Below are 22057 nucleotides of genomic sequence, written 5' to 3'. Positions count from 1 at the left end.
CACCTGGAATGTTTCCTCTACGTTGGCCTCTGTGCTCCACTAGCTGGTTCTCTGCCCCCAGGGGCCTCCTGGTAGCCCCCACACCTCTCTCCACGTTGCATGAAGAAGAGAAGAGAACTGCCACTTTCCCCTTCTCTAGCCTTCCCCGGCCACCCAAACCCTCCTTTTCTCTACTCCTCTTCTCCTGTTCCCACAAAGCAGCTCTGCATGCCTCAGTGAGGCTGCCCAAAAGAACTTTCCTAGTTCCCTTCTCTCTTCTCCCCAAAGCCTCACCCCTAGTGTGAAATGAAACTGCATTCCAAGGTCCCACCCACTCTGGGTAAATGTTGTATGTTTCCTGTCTTTTCTGAACCCATTTCCTCCCAGATGGCTCTCCCTTACTCCATGCTGATGGAATGTTTAATTATTCATTCAATAAGTATTAATTAATCACTCATGAACCACTGTGCTAGACGCCTCAGCAGCATCTGAGAGAGGACACCTGTGCCTCAAGAAATCCGAAACATAGTGATCATTTAAGGGTGACGGGTAAGTCTCTCCTTAGGCTAACTCCAATTGACAAGTACAGGCTTCCTGGAGAAAGCTGAGACTTCTAAGGCATCTCCATGGGAAAGAGCGCTGTGTTACATGAGTGATGTCTGCACGGACATGGATAGGGAGATGCCAGCATGGGAAGACCAGGTACTTGCCACCACGGAGGTGCAGAGACTTCACATACCACTAAGCAAACTTGGGTAAGTCTTTACCACCTCCTGCAAACTCCTGAGTAATTTAACCTCTGGAGTGTCTAATTTTAACAAGCGAATGATATAACCAGAGAAACTAGTGACCCACCACATATAGGTATTTTATGTTAAGTAATTTTAACACTGACTACAGTATCGGTGGGGAGGAAATAAAACAAAAATCAAAATAATTATAGTACCAGGCAGAGCAATAAAAATGAAGGGTACCAAATGTCATGGGGATTCAAAGGCAACTTCCAATTGAGTTTATTTCCCTGGTCTTGAAGGGTAGGGGGCTTGTTGGGAGACAAGAGACAACATAAAGTCAGAATGGATGGAGGCAGAAGAGTGGGGCATATTTATGAGTCGAGGGTAACATGGGAGAAGCATGGAGAGAAGGCTGGAGCAAGAATAGAGAGCCTTGAATTCCTGGCTAAAAAGTTGCGATTTTAATAAAACACAGAAATCTCTATAGCAAAGTCAATTTTCAACAGCCAACTAGTATGGTACTGTTTGCATTTTAGAGAAAGACAACAGCTAGAAGCACATTTTTGACCGTATAGTTCTATGCGGGGTAACCACTGGGTTACGTTGGTAAGGGAGCATCTTCCTTCCTAACAAGCCTAGTCAGCCATGACAAAAGTCACCATTTTGGAATGCTATTTATGTAATAGGCATATGAAAAAGGTGGTCCGACAGCTTCATTTTAATACATTGAGGCAGTAACCACGGTTTTGGAAAATGAGATTTCAGGAGTTCATCTGCCCAATGTCACAGGGCAGTAAGGGGTCGAGACAAAGCTGGCACCTTTGAACCCAGTGAGAGACTGGACACCAAGCATCTACTTTGTGATTGAAAGCTGGGCCAGTGAAGGTAACAGCTACACTAATAATATAAGGGCCAGGGACTGCTTCTAACTCTTGATTGCACACACAGGAAAAAGTCTAAATGACAATGAAACCATTCATAAAGGATTTCTTTGTTTTGTGGTCAATTAGCATTCATTCCTGTCTGTAATAATATAATGGAAAATGCTTGACTGAAATGTGGGTCTGTTTTTCATTGATTATTGATGTTTCTGGCTGCACCATTCCCTCCTGATTTTAAAAGGATTCCTCTTCATTACAGTTCACCTTTCACCCCTTTTCCCTCTCCTTCCAGAAGTTACTTCTGCAGGTATAGATGCCATGTCAATAAAGAAAATAAAACTGATGGTGTTTTGTGTGCTTAACTCATTTTTAATAGGATTTTGTGGTTTGGGGTGATTCTTTGTTTTAAGCTAGAATAACACTCAGGATCTATGCAGGTTCCAATGGTCTGGACAGTCCCTCCTGACCACAAAGCTTGCTCCAGCCACAGGACAGTACCGAATTAAAAGGCACAAGTCACCTCCCTCCAAGCAAGTGATAGAACTTCACTTTGTTCCAGAAGCAAGTGAGAATAAAGATTAAAGGGTGGAGCACGAACATCTCAGAAGGGATGTTAAAAACGCAAGCCAACAAGAATACAAACCACGTTCTTGGGATTCCTCATGTCAACCTTGTGAATTACTTTACTGTTCACATTAATTTTTAGACAATCTCTTTTAGGAAGAAACATGCCAGTTATATTAGATTGGACCATATAAAATTGCTGCTAACCAGGATGTTCATTTCACATGAATCAACCTAATAATCATCATAGCAATGTACAGTAATCTCAATGTGTTCTATATTTATTTCTCAATTTAAATGGAGACCTTGGGTTGTAGAGATAAAGTGAGAAAATACAGCACACACAAATTCTTAACAGATATCTGCTGACTCTTTAAGTATATAAATCCTAGCAATCTGGTAGCCTCGCATGTATCTTATGCATACTAGGTACAAACCATTCTAATATCAGGGTGAATGCACTTTAACACTTTCAAGTTTAATTTCCCTGAGTCTGAAATAATTAAAAATTCCACTTGATTTATATATTTACACTTTTATTAGAATTCTTCAGAACTGTGAACAATTGGACAACATATCAGAGAAAAAACATATAGAACATCAACATCCTTTAAACTTGCACCGCTTACATATTTACACATAAAGTTACTTACTGTATATATAAAAAATATTTTCAAGGACTCATGGGCTTGGGAATATTCAAAAGACGTTATTGCTACATTTCAATATTTACCAAAAAAAGCCACAAAATAATTTCAAACATTAAGCCACTGCCAAAGAAACATGGGATGTAAAAAAAAAAAAAAAAAATTATAAAAATATAAACTTTCAAGAATATCCAAGACAAAACTCTCAGTGAAGTGCCCCTGAAGTACCTAGACATCTACAATTAACAACCATTTTTCTTACTATAACCAAAGTCAATAGAAACACAAAGGAAATTTTCAAAGTATGGCAAACAGCGACAACTTCTTACGTGACAACAAAACGCCCCAACCTGTTACCTTTGGAAAGGTGCGAGAGCATAGAACTCCAGTGCAAATGGTTACTTCCAGATAAATGGCCACAGTTCTCTAAATGAAAGCTAAGGGACCTAGGAGGAGAAAACCATGAGGGCAGAATACTTGAATCTCACGAGACAACACACAAACCTTGCCATGTACCCATGGATCTCTTATAGTTGGGCAGGAAAAATAAAAGGTAAACTCTAACAGTAATATCCAGGCTACAGCCTAAAGTGTAAAATTTAAATATGTTTCAGTGGGAAAGTAGCATTAATAAGGTCTAAGGAACAGGTAGAGTATGTTGAGTCTAAATAACAGAGTGCCTTAAGTGCAGGTGGATTACAAATAAACAGGTACTTATGCACTCCACTTCCTATATGCCTCTACATAAGCTTTTGGTAAGCTTCTCTACACAGCTATGTGGAGTGAAACAAGAGCTGTGCTGAAGAAAGCCAAGCGACTTCTTGGGTACTGAAGGACCCTCTTGGGCTCAAGGCAAGACTACTCCCAAATTATTTGTCTACAAGCACACACACGCGCACATACATACACACATATAGATACTGGCCCAGTGTCTAGGACATGTCTGCGATGGAGGCTGAATCTAAAGTTTATTTCCGGTTACAGAAGAATCCAACTAAGACAGTACTGTTTTGTCACTTCTGCCGGAGTCATGCAGTAAATCGGTCACTTTTTCAAACGGCATCAGATCCACTGAACACAATGCCATTCTGAAGCTGATCAGCTTGTTCTGGATTGTTCTGGACAATCTCTAGAGCAAGTTCATAGGCTACAGAGATCTCTGTTAAGATTGTGCTTGGTAATTACACATTTTCCTTAAAAAAGAAAAAAAAAAAAAAGCACTAGCTGTTCCCTTCAAACTTGTCTGGCTCTTCAGCTATTCCTACACACAGCAGACTCAAGCCAGAATCGTATCCAGAAACTACGCCTTGTGGGTTTCCCCCCTCAGATATGTGAATCTGTACAATTTATAGATGAGTATATACAAAATGCAGGCTGGGGAGGCCTTCTCTCAAATTCAGCTCCCTAATTGTGAATCTATTTAGAAAACAGGTCAGGAGCACAGAGGTTCACACCCAGCAGTCTTTATTCGTGCCTGGAAAGCATTTTTCCACAGCCTACGTCTCACTCCCAGCGTGAAATACTAGATTTCTTGAGCCCAGATACTCATAGGCTTCTGCCCTTTGAATAACATTCTATTTTCCACATCAAGGGATGAGCTTTCGGCTTCTAATCTTGCTGCATCATCATATCATTACAGACGATTATGAGGAATGAAGGTGACTACTGCCATGTATTCAAATAAACTATCAACTATACTTTTCAGGCAGAAATTGGAGAAGCCCTGGGAAGGACTCAGGGTGTCTATAGTCCATCCCACCCACCCTTTCTCCAAGTCTGAAGTTATTCTGTTAACGGGGGCTAGCTTGCTATTGGGAACATATGCAGCTCGATGGTAGCTGATGACAGAAGTCATCGGCTACTAAAGTGTGCTCATAAAGACAGGAGTACAGTGGGGTGCCCACTACCCTGGTGTAGGATTTGAGTTGAAGGAAAACAAAATAACCATTATGAAAACCAAAAGAATGGGGCCGTTCTTGTTGGGGAGTCCCCCCCACCCCCAGATGCGCATTCTGCTTCAGACGTCTTCGTGGACAAGCAGAGGCTGCGTGGAGGATGTGCTGCTGCCTACCGAGTTGATCCGCACGGAACGGTCCACCGAGGGTGTCTCCCGATGGGGGCTGCAGTTCGCTAAGTTGGAATAAATCTGAGGAAAACAAGTCCGCAGTTAATACGCCAGTCCCTATAATGAGCACAGCCAACAAAGGGGCACGTCTGCAGCCTCAGAATCACAACTTATGAAGACTCCTAAAGCCAGGAGGTTTACAAGACCTTACAGCCAAGAACCAAATCATACTGACCAAAGACAAGCTTTGTTCTAGCCCTCATTTTCCCCAAGGTCTGATTACCTAAGAAGTGATGGTGCAAAATGTGCTTTTCTGCTGGGACACATCTGGGGAAGAGAATGATCTAACTTTTATAAAAGGTGTATAAATCTCTACAGCCAACTCCAATCCAAAGGCTGATGTCAGTCACTAAGAAATCGGTGGTCCTTCCAGGGGTCTTCCATTCAGAACCAGGCTCTTGGGTGTGAAATGCTGTTTATTTATTTTTATTTTTTAATTTTTTTGCGGTATGCGGGCCTCTCACTGTTGTGGCCTCTCCCGTTGCAGAGCATAGGCTCCGGACGTGCAGGGTCAGCGGCCATGGCTCACGGGCCCAGCCGCTCCGCGGCATGTGGGATCTTCCCGGACCGGGGCACGAACCCGTGTCCCCTGCGTCGGCAGGCGGACTCTCAACCACTGCGCCACCAGGGAAGCCCTGAAATGCTGTTTAATTCAAAATGTGCTTTGACACCCGGAAGAGCAAGCTTCAACCCAAAAGTATCAGTGGTATATGCTGAAGAAAAGACAGTTCCAAACACACAAACCAGAAAAAAAGCAGCTTAAGAAAAATCTGAGTCAAAGTAAGGATCACTCATTCTTCCTTAAAAACCAAAGAAATGATGGATTTGAGTTTTGATTTCCCCCCCACTCCTCAAATCACTGGGAGGGATCTCCCAACTTCAAACAACTCTTCATTCTCTATGGCTTGTGGCCATGACGGCTATCTGCCACGTTCTGGTTATGCTTTCTTGAGCAGAAGGTTTATTTTACTGCAGCAACAAGCTGTCTTTTCTCTGATTTTATTCTAGTGCACATCACCCCAACCCTACAAAGGCTGAATAGCCTGACACATGAGGCAGAGCGCATGCTGACCCCATGACCAGCACTTGGGGTGGAAGAGGAAATGTGGTAAATCCTTATGGAAACATCTATGTCCACACTTCTGCGTGCCAAGCCCTCTACTCTTTCACCTCCTCATCTCATAGCCCTTGGCCCAGAATGGGGGGTTGGGCAAAAAGAAACTGTTTCCTTGCTTTACTTTCCTACCCAAAGCTCAATTTAGCCTAAGCCAAGGAGAGAAAGGGTGGGTAAGCTTAGTCCTTACCCCCCGAGCCTGAGAAGGACACGCCTGGAACCAAGAGAACGGAGGCCTTGTGCCCGGCTAGAGTGTACTCACATGATTGCTGCTCTCTGAAATCTGCTTCTCAATCAGCTGCACAATCTGCTTAAATGTTGGCCTTTTCAGGGGATCAGCATCCCAGCAAGTCTTCATGATGTCATACCTGCAAAATGAGGGCAATTTATCACTCCTCAATGCCCTTAACTGGTCCTCAGGTGTATGCCACGCAGCAATTTCAAAAGTAATTCCAGGGCTACGCAACTGGACATAGTGAACGACATGGGCATAAAATAAAACTGTGTCTATGAGATGCTGCCAAAACTTTCTGTATATTTGGTGACAAGAATTATGAAAATCAGCTACAGAAATGACATTTGACCAGGATGTCATAAAAAAGGAACCAAGCAACATTTCAAACTGTGCTAATGAAAACCCTCAACATCTGAGCTTGTCTTTAAAAAGGAAAATAAAAGGGGAAACATTATCTGAAGGAAGAATGTCTGGGCCCTTACATTTCCGCAGGTGCGTGCTCAGGGCTGAGCATTCGGAAACCTTCCTTGATCATCTTGTAGAATTTAGAATCGACTGGCATTCCAGGGTAGGGGCTGCTTCCTGAGGCACAAACAGTTTGCAAATCAGTGTAACAATAAGCAAGCAGGACGCTGACAACACCTTAAAGAAGATGCTCTGAGTCTGATCAAGGAGGCTTTGGCAAGGCTCGATTTACCTAAAGAGAACAGCTCCCACAGAAAAATCCCATAGGACCAGACATCACTTTCAAACGTGTACACACAGTTGAAAATGCTCTCTGGTGCCATCCACTTCACAGGTAGCCGAGCCTGCAATGGAAGCATAATAGAGTCAACAATGTTAATTATGAAGCTCAAAAAAAAAAAAAAAAAAAAAGGAACAGAAAATATTCCTATAAATGTTGCTTCTGCTGAGAGGTGGAGGTGAGAACTTGATGGGCATCTCACGGAGGCCTTCCACCCACATAACCTCAGATGACCCCGACTGCCTCTGAAATAGGTGGATCACAAGTACAGCTGACCCTTGAACAACGAAGGTTTGAACTGCATGGGTCCACTTACACATGAATATTTTTCAATAATAAATGCTACACGGTCTGTGGTGAGTCAAATCCAAGGATGCAGAGGAACCGTGGGTACGGAGGCCTGGCTCTAATTTATACTGAGATTCGCCCCTGCACTGTTCAACTGTATACTGTACCCATTTTCAAGACGGGGACATTGAGTCTGTACAGTGTGGTGGACAGGAGCACAGATGTCAGACACAGATACATGGGTTCTAACCCTGGCTCCACCACTGGCCTTGTGTAACACAGAGGTTAGCGACCACTGAACATTATTTACCCTTTTTCCTTAATAGAAACATGGCCTCCCACGGTAAGGACTGCATGCAGCCATGTGGCTCAGTTTCGGCCACTAAGGTATATAAGTGTTGTGTGACAGTTTTAGGAAAACTTCCTTAAAATGAAGCTGGCATGTGCCCTGTAGCCTTTTTTCTTCTTGTCTCTTCCTCCATTATCCTGCCTTCTGGATGTGTTGGCTGGCTCTCTCATGGCCATATCATGGACCATGATGATAAGGGCTACACCAAGAATGGTTAAAAAAAAAACAAGAAAGGTGGAGGAATTCGCTCCCCTAGTGCATCATGGAACCTCCATACCAGGCCCGGCCTGCTACTCCTATACTTGTTTTACTTTTTTTGGGGTGTTCTGTCATACGCAACCAAAACTATCCCTTCCTAATACAGTGGGAAAGTCACTTATGCATCTATAATTAAGCCTCAGGATATTCTTCTGTAAAGCAAAAATAATACTTCAAATTCCATGAGTTGTCTTGTGGGTTAAATGAGATAATATGGGTACCAGTGCTTAGCCGGGTACTGCTGACTCACTAGTGTCTGAAAACTTGCCCTGTACAAGCAAGCACGTGATAGGGAGTAGCGGATATGCTGACTATGCCTATTCCAAGGTGGTGAGTGGCAGATTTGGGCTTTAAATTCAATGGCCGAACTTCACATCCTGAACTCCTCCCGCTAACCTCGAGCCAAACTTTCTGTGACTATTCCTCTTCGAGACATTTCTGGATTCCTGGATCTTAATTTACCATAAAAAGCTAAATCAATCCTTCGCTTAATCCATTTAGGATTGAAAACTGGGAAGACAATATTTTCTGGTCTTAAAGTTATTTTAGTCAGTAGGAAAAAAAAAATGCCTTCCAGTATCCCCTCCCAGATTTTGTGCTAAAGCTCTTATAGAGGCCCTTAACCTGAGATTTACAAGGTGTCTGGAATTCAGGGGCTTGTACACTTAGAAGGGAAAAAAATTACATTCTTGTGTTCACTAACTAAAGTTGAGCATTTCCTTAAATTATGAATGCAGGCAATAAAGCAAGAGGTCTTAGCAGTGCCTGTGACTTTGTCACCAACAGTAACATAGATACCTTCATATTACAGTTTTACATTCATCACTTAGAAATTACAGCAGTTGTTAGACCCACAGTTAGAACATGTTATTCTGTGTGACAAAGAAGCACGTGTAATGAATATCACAGAGGTACTTTTTAATATTTTAATAACTTCATTTCCATTTAACGGCTTTTCTCAGTATCCTATGTATTTTATGCATTTAAAACTGTTCTGACAAGGGATCCACAGGTGTCACCAGACTATGATAGGGGCCACAGCACAAAAACGACCAAGAAGGCATGTGAAGAACTTTCAGAGAAACTGACACAACGAGGAGGTCTCAAATGACTATAATGTAAATTTGGGGCCAATAACATGTTGTGTGAGTTCCCCTGCTTTTAATTTTGTCCCATTAGGTCTCCTTACCCAGTAGCCTGGTGAAGAGTGATATCGGCAACTGGTTAGTTGAACTGGCTTAGCTGGAGTCCACAATCTGAAGCCTGGTGGGACCTAACCACCTGACCCATCCTTGTTAATTCCAACTAAGGTCACTAGCCAAGAACGGGCTATTAAGAAGCTGCAGCATAACCACTGTCATGATTATTTAGATTCCAAATAAGACATCTAGCCAGAGTAACAAGTGCCTCATATAAGTATTAGCCACAGTGTGCCTGGCACTATTCTAAACACCCTACTATGTACATTAACTCATTTAATCCTCACAACAACTTTATGAGGCAGGTGACAGTATTATTAACAAAAGGAGAAAAACCAAGGTTCAGAGGTGCTGGGGTGATCCTTGCCAAATATTACACAGCCACTAAATGATAGAACCAGGTTCAAACTCAGCAAGACTGGGTCCAGAACCCAGTAGCCTTCTGTCAATACTCAAAGGCCTGGATAGAGAACCACCTTTCATTCTTTCTTCCAATAGTGTACCAGGACGGAGAGGACTTGGTGTTATTAACACTCCTAGCCTTAGCGAGTTACTAGAAACACATGCTATTATCAGCAAGTAAATCCAGGAACATTTCTGCAAAGAAATAAGTCTAGTACAGCCCACCCACAGAGATGCCATAGTGATGGAGAAGGAAATATTACATCATCCTAAGACACACAAGAGCTACCTCCAGGAATAGGTCTGGACTATGGGTATGGGCCTGGGAAAACATATGTTCAAGACTATTGGCTTCCCATACTAATGGGATATTCCTCTAGAAATCATAGGCTCTGGTTTCAGCCTCTACTGACCTGTGTCATCTCAGACAAATATCACTAAGATACACTGTTTTTAGTTTCTCCAACTTTTAAAATGTGAAGACTTGCATTCTAATGCCAAGGGTTTGTCCTGATGATACAATGAAAATTGGCAATGAAAGTACTTTGAAATAAAATCACTGTGTTCCGTAAGCCAATTATTCCGTATGAATGTCTTTAATAAGCTCTCTTGATTATAAGATTCAACATTGTATATACCTAACTCTGAACATTATCTTAGAACTTAACATTATCTTTTTTACGTAGCATGTCAATCTCAAAATAAAATTCTCCTGCTGTGACCTTCAGGTCCACATTTGTTTCACTTGAACAAAATCAAGTTCATTGCTATTCTCAGGCTATAATGAAAACTAAGGCTATTTCTGTTTCCTTCACATGCTCCATAATTACACAATTAGAATTAGGAATTCTATTATCAGAATTTTGCTAAAGTACACTTAATTTGACTGCTAAAATGAGTGGTACCACAAAGGTAGGATTTACATTATGAAAATCATAAAAAGCAGTACTTAAGAAAACTTGAAACAAAAAATCCTTCACTGGACTGTCAAGAGAGAGTGCGTACTCACGTTTCCTTTGACCACGTAATTAGAATCATTCTTGATGTCTCTGGCTAGACCAAAATCACAAATCTTTGTGATTCGACCATGAGTAAGGAGGATATTTCTGGCTGCCAGGTCTCTATGAATACACTATTAGGAGAGTGGGAGACAAAAGAAAACCATTTACATTTATTTTAAACTTTTAAAGAGTGAAAGCTATGTTTAATACTAGAATGCTGCTTATGTCATACAGTGCCAATACTTTTGCTTTACATTTAAACTATTCAGTGCACCAAAAATAAATATCTAGATTACACTCTGAATGATGTTCAAATTTGTGTTTCACATTGTTAGGACCTTAATTACTATAATCACTTTCAAAACCAACTTGAATAAATGATTCTTTTTTTCCTTAGGACTACTTTCATTCATAGGAAAATACATTATAAATAGTCTCATCATTTTTTTAAACGGAAAACTCATTTTACATGCTTCTCTTTGAATGTCCTTTTAAAAAGTTTCTAAAATGTCTACAACTTCAATTTGATACCTCATAAGGACAAAGGGAAGAGGGTCTTTATTTCAGCCATCCTATATCCTCTTTTAGTTTGGTAATTGTTTGGAAATGTCACCAATGATAACTTAAGGGTAGGTTCTGTAACCTCATTCTATTCTGCTTGTCCCATTTCCTAAGGAATTCCTCTCACCCTTCCAGAGACCATGTTCCTTGTTTTGGTTCCATCATTCTCTTCCCACCCCAACCTTCTGATCAAATGTTTATTGCTCTCTCTTGATTCCTTAACTCCCCTGCCACTTTGTAATCCATACATGCAATATTTGAGGTCTAACTTCAAAAAGACCCAAGTATATGCTTCACCGAGCACTGCAACTACATGAGGTACCCCCTCCTTTGGCTGATAAAATAATTATCTCTTTATTTTCTAAGAGCAGCTCCTATATCCTAAAAGCCAAGTTTTAAATGAATTCACTGCATATAAAAATATATTCATAGAAAGCTCATTTAGACAGGCTTGCACTTTAAAGCTTATAAATGAGAACATGAATTCCGAAGAGACAGCAGTTAAAACATGAAGAAACTGTATTTCCTCTGCTTTTGGTTACCACATTTCAAATGACACTCTGCCTTCTAACTATAGCTCTAAAATGCCCCTTGGGGGCCATGAGGGCAAGGAGAGGACTCTTCTGAGAATCATGCCCACTTACATTCTTCGAGGCGAGGAATGCCATGCCCTTTGCCACCTGATAAGAAAAGCTCAGCAAGTCCTCCAGGTCTAGGGCCAACTCATCATCTTCCATAATGGCAGGAGTCACGTCTCTTTCTATGTATGAACCTGTTAGGAGGAGAAGGGATTTTCCTAGCAATTAAAACCTTCAAGATAAGGAGAGTAAAAGACAGTGACAACAATACCTCCAAGGGCTGGTAATCAAGGAACTGATGTGAACTTGCAGGCAAATCACCTCCCCAGTGTTAAGGACAGGTAGGTACTGAATCACAAAGCTAATAATATTCCCAGTCCTGGGTTATGTTACAAAATCTTCAGGGAAGAAGAACAGCAGATGAATACAAAAGTCTCATATTTTTATATGCAAAATATGTATTTGATATATTTTGATATGCATGTTATCATATATGCAGTAAGATGCTCAGATACAATAACATACACTCTGACCCCAAATATCCACTTGCAATCCTTAACTGCCATTGACCACTGGCATTGCCACTGGATCCTACAGCAATGGATCCTAGGCCATTGGATCCTATCCTAAAGGAGAACTGGTCACTACATGAATGGTGTTAGATTCCACAGTGGTATGAGAAACCCGCTATCAGTGAAGTTGTTTTTATTGCTTGATAGGTACCCACCTATTCTTGCAGATCTCCTTTTGTCTGCCTTGGTTGGTACAACATAAGAAACTCCAGGTTTCATGTCCATGTACTCATTAGTACTATCACCGCTGGGAGAGATGAAACATCCATCAAATCATGATTAAATAAAATGGGAAATGGGGGAGCACACAAGGGCCAGGCTCTATCTCCCCATCCCTTTTTGAACATAAGAGGCTGCTTTTATTTAAAGAAAGCATTGCCAAGTTTCATTGAAGAAAATCTTGTTCAGTAAGATATGAGTTTTTAACATTCAACATTCGGGTCCAATCCCCAGGAATTAGATGGCCCTTTTTGTGTTCAATTGTAGATGGAACTCAGGTCAGAAATTTCCCATCTCTTGACACCAGGGATTTAATGAGAAGCAGAGAACCAAAACCATTATCCCACATTACTTCAAACTCTCTAAATTAGCCTCAAGAGAGACAAGATGAAAGAGACAAAGAACCAGAGCTTCTGAGATGTGTTATTAGTGGAGGAAGACAGAGATCGCTAACATATAGCAACTGATGGAAGAAGGTTTAAAAAAACCAAGTTTGGTTCAGATAAACACCAATAATTTGGATGATTTTCTGAACCATCTGGACCTCTTGAATCTGCAACATTTGGCTGGAGAGTCTTCAAGATTTCTAGTACTTCCTGCTTCTGATTAGCATAGAAACACCATGACAACAATCTCCTTCAGAGTGTGCTGGTGGTTCCAATCCCATATGGGATCCCAAAGCACAAAAAACACTACACAGGACTGAACAATTTAGGCCATTACTTCAGAAACTTAAAAAAATATATAAGGGGCCAAGGTTTTAGAAATAAGGCAAAGTGGCTCATTTATTCATATAAAGAGGATGTAAACTAGAGAAACTAACAAAAGATGGTTTGGTTTACACTGTATTTTACTTCCACTTGTCACTACTCAAAGTTTACAGGATTGAAAAAATAAAAATAAAAAGCTTCACCTAGGATTTAAAACTTTAGCCAGAGGTATAGAAAAACACTTTAGGAGGTAACCGCCTATCAACAATATTTACCAAGGTCTCCTTGAGGGCCTGGGGTTAAGTTTAGGAGACAAGTCTTGCCTTCTCAAAATGTAGGGGATATAGTAAATAAAAAGGAAAGAGGAAACCCACCACACAACTGCAGAAATATAAAGTATAAGGGATTAGACATGATTACTATGATTTCTGTTGGGCAGGGTGAATCTAGGAAATCTTATATAGAGTATCTTAACAACACTTGGAAAGAAAAGGCAAGACATGGCACAGAATTCTATTCTGGTTGTAAACAACACCAATTCTCCTTAAAGGAACTTGAAGCCCTTGACACATCATTCAAATTCAGAATGGTATCAAAGATGAAAGGGATGAAAATAAGGCACAATTTTTAAAAATATGCTGGAGTAGTTGTGCCTTTTGAGAGCATGAGTTAAGAAAAGAAAGGGTAAGGTATACAGAAATAATTCAGAGGTAGATGGTGAGAAACGTATGTGCAAAGAGCTGTTTGGAGCTCTTTGCCATTCTGTTAAAGGTTTTAAAGGAATTTACTGTGACAACTTGGCAGCCTTTCCCACTTTCCCTATGAACAGTGTCTCACTGTAAAGATGCATACAGTACCCGGCTCAACAGTATAAAGAGAATGACACACAAGAACAGAACGATGATAAGAGAAATAGGTACAGAATTCATTCAACTGAATAGAACTAAAGCTTAGAAAAACACTAAAGATGCATTTTTAAGAATCAACAAAAATTTCAGTTCAACACTATTTGAATCTTTAAAAACACTATTTGAACTTTCTAAACCGTTAATCACATTTAAATGATTTAATAATTCTGATTTTGTACCTCAAAGTACCTCAGGTTCACTTTTTTAAAGAATCAACCTTGATTGTAAACCCTCATGACTCCATGAACTGCCTGTCAACAGCTATTTATGTAAATCCGTCTTACCAGGAAGACTCCTTTGAATGGAGAAGGTTTTTATAAAGCGCCGCTTCTGCATGATCCTCCTGCTTTGAGCAAATAAATGAATCACGCTTTCTTCTCAAAAAATTCAGAAGATCACCATAGCAACAATATTCTGTAATGACCAGGGTGGGCCCTACGAGCACGTAAGAAAAGGTTAGAAAAAGGTGAGATATACAGACCATCCAGCCTTCCATAAAAATACCCAAGGGTGATCACGGCCATTCACACTCAGGTTCAAGGCTAAGCCTACTTAGTACAAGTACAATCCTATCTATTAACATTGCTTAGCAAAAAGCAGCAGAGTAACCTTTTTACCTGAATTTCTAAGTGATTAGGGGCCAGGCATGACTGCTGGATTTAGATAGGAGTTATAGCTTTCACCGTTATATTATTATCAAGCTTCCTATATGAATCTTTTGATTCACTTCTGTTTACAATGGGGCTTCATGCCTCTTTGTAATGTTATTATGGAAATGATGATGAGCACACACAAAAAAAACCTGTGGTATAACAGGAAAACCAACCACCAGAACCACCAGCTGAGACTGGGAGGTGGGGGAAACCCTGAAATGACGGGGCATCACCTGTGTTCCAGGGCCTATCTGTTGAACTTTTTTTTTGGTGTTGTGAACGCCTAAAAAACTGTAGCTCTGAAGTTAACAGGCAACTAATTAACTCGGGAAGAAATCTCTCAGGAACAATTCATGATGTGGTGAAGCAACATTTATGGGGGCTGTTTTAAGAAATTATATAAACCTGTCAACTTGACAGTGGATCTCTCCAGACCTTGAGGAATGGCTCATTTTACACATCTTTGTTCCTTCTGACCAAAATGCCTCCTGGCAACATCACAGGAAGCCTTGATGAGAGGACTAATGACTGCTTCCAAATTGGAAATTTCTTTTTTATAGAAGTGAAGTGTTTGCTCATTTGGTGTATATTTGAGGGCTGGAAGGCGTAGAGGCCTATTTTTAATGATGGTATGTACATGAACATTAACCTTTTAGTGGCTAAATGTCATCCAGCAAAATACAAAAGCTCACAAGGTAAAAGAAAAGCTTTCTGGAGGAGATGAGACATTCTCGAGATATTCAAGAGGTCAATGTCAGTGAGACATACATGACTGTAAATAGGGTATGTCCTGGGCTGTCCTGCCCCATGATGATAAAACCTGAAATATACATTCTTAAGTACAATAGCTTGGGTGGTGGGGTGCAGGAATCCAGCAAGAGGTTAGCCGCCTGGGTCAAAATCTTGCAAGGAGCTTATAATCAAGCATTGTCAAAAACCATTATCAAAATCTCCCATCTTTTGATAATTTGACCCATAACAAGAGTCAGGTTGGCCATGGCCTTACCTCCAATGGTGCATGCTCCAAGAAGATTCACAATATTCACATGATTACCGAGGTAGCTTAAGACTTTGAGTTCAGACATTAGAGCTTCTCGTTCCGTTAAATGGGCACTTGCTAAAATTAGAAACATCTTATTTTAGCAAAAAACAAATCTGGTGGGGGGGTGCTTGGGATGAACTGGGAGATTGGGATTAACACATATATACTAATATGTATAAAATAGATAACTAATGAGAACCTGCTATATAGCACAGGGAACTCTACTTCACTATACGGTAGAAACTAACTGAACATTGTAAAACAACTATATCACCCCCCAAAAAAAAACAAAGCCCAAAAAAGACAAATCTGGGACACTGATGGTGAGCACGCACAGTAGCCTGTAGGAACTTACGTTTGAGCATCTTCACAGCAACAGTCAAGGCCGCATCTGACTTAATTAGTCCGTATGCAGTGGCCTCAACAACTTTCCCGAAGGCGCCGGCACCCAAGGTTTTCCCTATAGAAAGGAAGACAAGGAAGTAAGTGATAACGGTGTGGTGGGACTGAAGGACTATTTGTGTCACTTCAAAACCAATAAAGGATTTGGGACAAATGTGTCTAGATACACTTCCTTAAAGTGTGCTTGATGCCAAATCTATCAAAGGTGGTGAAATCTCACAAAAAAACACTTATTGTTTCAGGTGGAATAAAACAAAGGAAGTTACTGGGGTTCCCTAAAGTCACCGTTATGTGTACACAAAAAGGTTACGTGGAAAGCCCCTGTTGCATACTGACCAAAACTCAGCCTGTTTCTGGGAAACTCCCATTTGTGATCATAAGGAAGTTGCGTTGGGTCTATGTAAACATAATTGTTTCCATTTATCTCCTCAACAACCTTCCACTGTACTTCATACATGGGTTTCTGGTGGAGGGAGAAAGGGAAAGAGGCATCATCTTTTAATGGTTAATGGTTCAGCCATTACAGCGTTCAAGGCAGTGAACAAATAAATGGTTACCTGCAAATATTTGTATGTAAGAATCATCACGATGATACACATCATACCAGCTGCGATCACAAAACCAATCAGCAAAGGCGTGAACAGGGTATGGGCGTGGATTTGTTCTAAAATGAAGGAGGAACGTGGAATCACAACCTGTTAGTGGGGTCGGATCTTCACCACGACCACCTTGCCCCCACCTCGCCCACCTCCCACCTTACTGCCCATCACGGCAGAAGTCAAACCAGTTGCATCTGAGGTCCTAGCCTTGATTATTATCTTATTCTTGTTATTCAAAGGAATCTTTTAAAATGACAGCTTTAAACCAGATGACTGTGGAAAAAAAGTTGCGATTTCCATAGCACAAGAATAATGTTACGCTGTTTCGTCAGTGAAAAGCGACATCTCGATGAACTTTGCACTTCAAATTCCTGCCTTGAACTTTAAGGTGTTTCCTTTATGGATATTTTATAGTTTCTTCTTTATGTTTTCCTGATTGTCCAAATTTTCTACACTGAACATTGAGTTTCTTTCACAACCGAGAAAAACACTTTTAAAGTGTTCTTTTCATTGCGCTACCTGAAAAAAACCTATGATGAAGAACAATGTAAGATTCTTCCCCTCGTTACTCAAAAACTGAACAAACACCACTTTCTGGCACTCGTCTTTGCCAACTCAAGAAACAAAAACCGAGCCCTAAGAATGTAGGTGTCTAGTTCCTTTGTCTTCTGACTTCATACCAATTCATCAATTTGTCCACATGGATCATTCAACTTATGTTAGGAGAGCTAGTCACTCATGAATCAAATTTTAAAGATGGTAAAGAAATAGCTCACTAACATGATTTCATAAAAGGTAATGTTAACTTTCTGATATGGTGTCTGGCAATCTGTTAAAATAACTGATTTTAAGTCACAACTTAAATAATTTTTAATTGAATTTAAATCTTTAAATTGCCCTAGTTCTGTTTCTGTTTGGATATAAAGTAAGCCTAGTTCTCCTATTTTCTTTCTCTACCCCTTTCTAATGGAAACCACTGGAAGTACACAATTAATTTTATATAGATACATATGCACACACATACATACATGCACACATGCATAAAATACATATAGTACACAGTTACTGCACACATTTTATTAACCAACTAGCACAGAATGAAACTAGGTAAGTTTGATGACAATCAAATGTGCAATGTGACTATTACCAGAAATGACATGGCCAGTGATGGAATGGACTTAAAGTCATGATTGACATGGCAGGCAGAGCCTAAACGTCCCCTTAAATTGGATTAAAAAGAAATATACCTTTGCTGTTACCTTTAAATGCAAAGTTAAAATAGGCAGAACTCTTGCCCACATCATTGTAAGCCCTGCACTCCACCGTGCCATTGTGCTTAAAGGCGCTGTCATCAATGGAGCTGTAAACCACTAGTTTTCCAAACGGTGACACAGATGAGTTTTGGATCTGCACATCCACTGGCCCAACGGGGACAGAACATCTAGTGGGAAAAAAACAGCAGTGCATACTTACTCTAGGAAAAAGAATCAATTGATCAAACACATTGGATGTGGCATACTTTTAAAAGTAAGTCAGAGGTTTGTAATCAGACATTTCCTTTTAACAACTGAAGAGTGTGATGACGGATGAGCACGTCTATGGCACCGTGAGCAAGAAAAGCGCTTGGAAAAGAAGAAAGAGGTTTCAGAGTGAGAAGTGGGTTCGAAATCTGGACTCAAACACCTATTCTGTTGACTTCAGACTAGTACTTAAACTCTCCAAGACTCAGTTCCTACAGCTGTAAACTTGGGGTGGTAATACCCATCTTGGAGGGTTATCGAAAGGATCAGAGATGAATTCAATAAGACAGTTGGTTCATATCCTGGCACACAGTAGCCTTTTATAAATAAATGGTGAAAGAACGTATGAAGGATTGAAAAGCAAGAGCGTGGAGGAGGAAAGCAGTAAAGTCTATGAGGATGAAGACAGGGCCAGCCACCAAACACCAAAAGTGAGGACCCTTCGTCTTGAGGTTCCATGGAGGGAGATAGAGATCGTGCCGCTGGGCTGGACTCCAGGTGGCAAAGACTCAAATGACCCTATTTTAAATTATCCCCTCCCATATGCCTAGCAATTTTCTATTTCCTTACCTTGCTCTTTACTTTCCCCCTTAGCACTTAACACCTGCATATGGTAGTTATTTATTTCATCTTCTGCCCATCTCTGCCCATTAGAATATAAACTCACCAATGGGACTCAGGTGTTTTGTTCACTAGACCCATGTCTGGCCTAGAGGTGGAACTCCATAAATATTTGCTCAAGAGATGTCTAAAACTACTGTGGTTGCTTCCCCTGTGGGCATACTTTCCAGGGGTCTTAAACCCCCTATTACTCCCCAAAGAAAACACTCTACTAAAACTCAGCTGAGAACGGCAATCCTATGCAACCTCTTCCAACTTGGTGTTGATAAAAAAGGTCTATTCCATGAAAAATGGTATTTCTATTATTATCCTGACTATTTGATTGTGACGTTACACTGGCCTGAGTGTAAAATAGCATTTGATGGATAAAAAACAGCAATGCTGACCCCATTTTCATCTTCAGGTAATGTGAACGGACAATTTAAGGTTTAAGTGTGGATTGTGAGCGAGAGGAAGTACAATGCCAGAGGTGCTCTGCTCAGGGCCTGGGCACCTCAATCAAGGAGAAAACCTTTTTAAAACACATAGCTCCCACACGCCGTACGTATGTGGTAATTGTGCAATCATTACTTTTTGGTAACTTGGCAATTAACTTCCGAGGTAATTTTTTTCATGATAACTATAACCACATTTCCCACACATATTACCTCCTGTGTATAGATTGGAAATCTAATTACTCTGTCCTGGAAAATTGCTTTATCTACCTGCAGGGTGGAAATTGCATGATAAGTCCAAGAAGATAACCACCAAAATAGAAAAGTCATTCAGTAATCATGTTTCAGCAAACAAAATTCATGTCTACCAAGAAAAATCTAGCAATTATGTCCTTTAAAAAGCCACGTGGATAGAAAAAAATTAATCAAAACGAAGTTTGGTTTTTTGAAAACATATTTGAAATTCAAGTGAATTGCAGTCCTTTCCTATGCATGTTAAGTAGTACCCAAAATAATCATCTCACCTCTGCTCGGTTCCTGGACAAAAATACCAATCGATGGTAGGCTCTGGGAATCCTGCTGCTACACACTGCAGCATGCCATTCATGAGCCTGTCACGAGTCAGGATTTCTGGCTTTGCTGCAGGGAGAGAGAAGTGGCCTTATGTCAGACTGCTGGAAAACCTCACCAAGGCTCACTCCACTCTTTCTGAATCCTCAAAAACTTTCTCGAGGCCGAAGGGGACCCCGAGGAGCATGTTGTTCAAAGGGGAGAATCTGAACCAGTGAGTGGAAGGCACAGGGAAGGCGGACGTGGGGGTCTGACCAAGAAAGGCTTTCCCGGTTAGAGCTGCCCGGCCCCCATCTGGACTGTCCATCCTGCGGTTGCCGGTGTCTCCGAGATCTCCCTGTCCTGGGGATGGCTGAGGTCGCAGGACCACCGGGCAGGGTTTCTGTTTCCAGTGAGGGGGAACCTGAAAGACGGCATCTAATCAGGATTCTAGGATTCCCAACTATCGTAAGGGTGGAAATCCGGTTTAAAGGTTTCCTGCCACCAGGATTTCAAATTATTGAAACTTTCATAGGAATGTCAAGTTATTGCAGGAACTAGAATAGAATAAATTAGGAGGAGTTACAGGAAAAGAGAAGTACCCCCCTCCTCAGAAATTTCCCCTTCTTTTGGGCGGGGGTGTGGAAGGGGGTGGTGCAGATAAGGAGCTGAATCAACCTTTTAGAGAAGCCAAAACATAAGAGTAAAACCCAATATGGGCTTTTAACGCCAAACTTTTATTTCAAATACAAAACAGGAAGAGAAAATGAGAAGAGGAAACCAGCTCAAGAGTTTTATTTATACATATGTCTAAACCTGAGTATAATCACTGAAAAAGTAAACTATCAGCAGGAATGCTCTAATTTGACATTTCTGTGTAACTATAATAATCAACTGATGTTCAATCAAGGGTGCCCTAAAGCACTGCAAATTCTTGAGATTATTTCTAAAGTGAGCAGAAGATGAATTTACATACAGTTGTTCTACTGGTAATATATCTGAAGGATTCTAACTCTTTGAGAATGAGTAAGCTCCACTGTAAGCACCTGATGACAGGGATGGTGATGTTCTCATCCTGCATCCCTGGTACATGATCGCATGTGCCGACGCCAAGCATGAGCAGAGCTACAGGCGGCCGCGTGCGGCAGACAGACCTGCACCCCAGCTCCGACACTTAGAGGTTCTCTGCCTTCCGCCAAGTCTCCTCGGGTGTCCAGTGGGAATAACAAGAGTACCCATTTCAGAGGGATGCTGTGACAACTAAATGAGATGGCGCACACAAAGAACCAAGAATGATTCACAGGGACGAAACAACAAATGTATTAATTACTAATTTATTGGTTATTCAGTTATTCTTTTCTATTCAGAGTACCCACCCTCCTTGGTTCATCAAGTTTGCTACCAATTAGGTTAACTGTATTTGCCACTCTAAATATTCTCTTCAATATCTAAAAAGTGCTTCAAGATAGCCTGATAACGTGTGTTTTAACCCGCTGCATTGGGAATTTGACATTGATTACGTTGCAACTGATAGGAAAAATATACGTGGTCAGAGGAAAAGACTGACAGATCAGAAGCTTATTTCCTCGAAGGAAGGAAATAAGCTGATAAATGACATCTTTGTAGAACAACCTCTCAGCACCTCACCTCCTTGCAGGCAAATGGCTTGGCAGGGATCAGAGTGTCTGCATGCATGGCACACCCACCTGTCATTCAACCTGGCCCTGCTGATGCGCAGGCCATTTGGCTAATATACACAAAAGAGCAACACTCCAAAAGCAGTCTCAAGGTAGGGGCATCCTTGAGAGTTTGGATCCAATGCCAGCTTTCACAAATAGAGCAAGAAGACAAGCCATCGTCTTGTGAAAGCATCCATCTGGCAAGTTTCATTTAATTATCATGGGCAACTGTGTGATCGGGCTGAAAAGTAGGACGTAACACAGAAAGCAGTGGAACTTTAGGAGAATGCTATTTGCTGAAGACTGCAGGCACCATACGGCAGGTCTCTCTGGACTCAATTCAAGTGTCATCTTCTCTTCCAAGCCATCCTCAACTCTCCAAAGCCAAGTTGGTTAGTTTCGCCTCCCTACTCCTGAAGCCCTTTAGAGCACCTGACGCGCTTATACAGTATCCTGGTGTGCCTCCTCCTCCGTCAGACTGTATGTTCT

At 41.0% G+C, this 22057-nt stretch overlaps 1 protein-coding gene across 4 annotated transcripts in view; it reads right to left on the bottom strand.

Annotated features, from left to right (window-relative positions):
* Window positions 1-2675: 2675 nt before the first annotated feature.
* The window catches only part of KIT (KIT proto-oncogene, receptor tyrosine kinase), an 84967-nt gene continuing 65585 nt past the window's right edge, over window positions 2676-22057 (bottom strand). For 2 of the 4 annotated variants that reach the window (XM_059066440.2, XM_059066441.2), the window contains exons 8-21: window positions 19865-19979; window positions 18025-18206; window positions 16724-16830; window positions 16503-16629; window positions 16120-16224; window positions 15729-15839; window positions 14354-14504; window positions 12388-12479; window positions 11727-11854; window positions 10530-10652; window positions 6977-7088; window positions 6762-6861; window positions 6307-6412; window positions 2676-4951 (exon numbers count right to left, since the gene is read on the bottom strand). In XM_059066440.2, coding sequence (XP_058922423.1) covers window positions 4823-4951; window positions 6307-6412; window positions 6762-6861; window positions 6977-7088; window positions 10530-10652; window positions 11727-11854; window positions 12388-12479; window positions 14354-14504; window positions 15729-15839; window positions 16120-16224; window positions 16503-16629; window positions 16724-16830; window positions 18025-18206; window positions 19865-19979 — 1688 coding nt within the window. In that variant the 3' untranslated portion in view covers window positions 2676-4822. Of the gene's footprint in view, window positions 4952-6306; window positions 6413-6761; window positions 6862-6976; window positions 7089-10529; window positions 10653-11726; window positions 11855-12387; window positions 12480-14353; window positions 14505-15728; window positions 15840-16119; window positions 16225-16502; window positions 16630-16723; window positions 16831-18012; window positions 18207-19864; window positions 19980-22057 lie in introns of all 4 variants that reach the window. The other 2 variants (XM_059066438.2, XM_059066437.2) reach the window with 2 other exon arrangements.

This window comes from Kogia breviceps, chromosome 6, assembly GCF_026419965.1.
Source record: "Kogia breviceps isolate mKogBre1 chromosome 6, mKogBre1 haplotype 1, whole genome shotgun sequence".
Classification (NCBI taxonomy): domain Eukaryota; kingdom Metazoa; phylum Chordata; class Mammalia; order Artiodactyla; family Physeteridae; genus Kogia; species Kogia breviceps.
The sequence above is the reverse complement of the archived record's forward strand: the minus strand, read 5'-3'. Positions and strand labels throughout refer to the sequence as shown.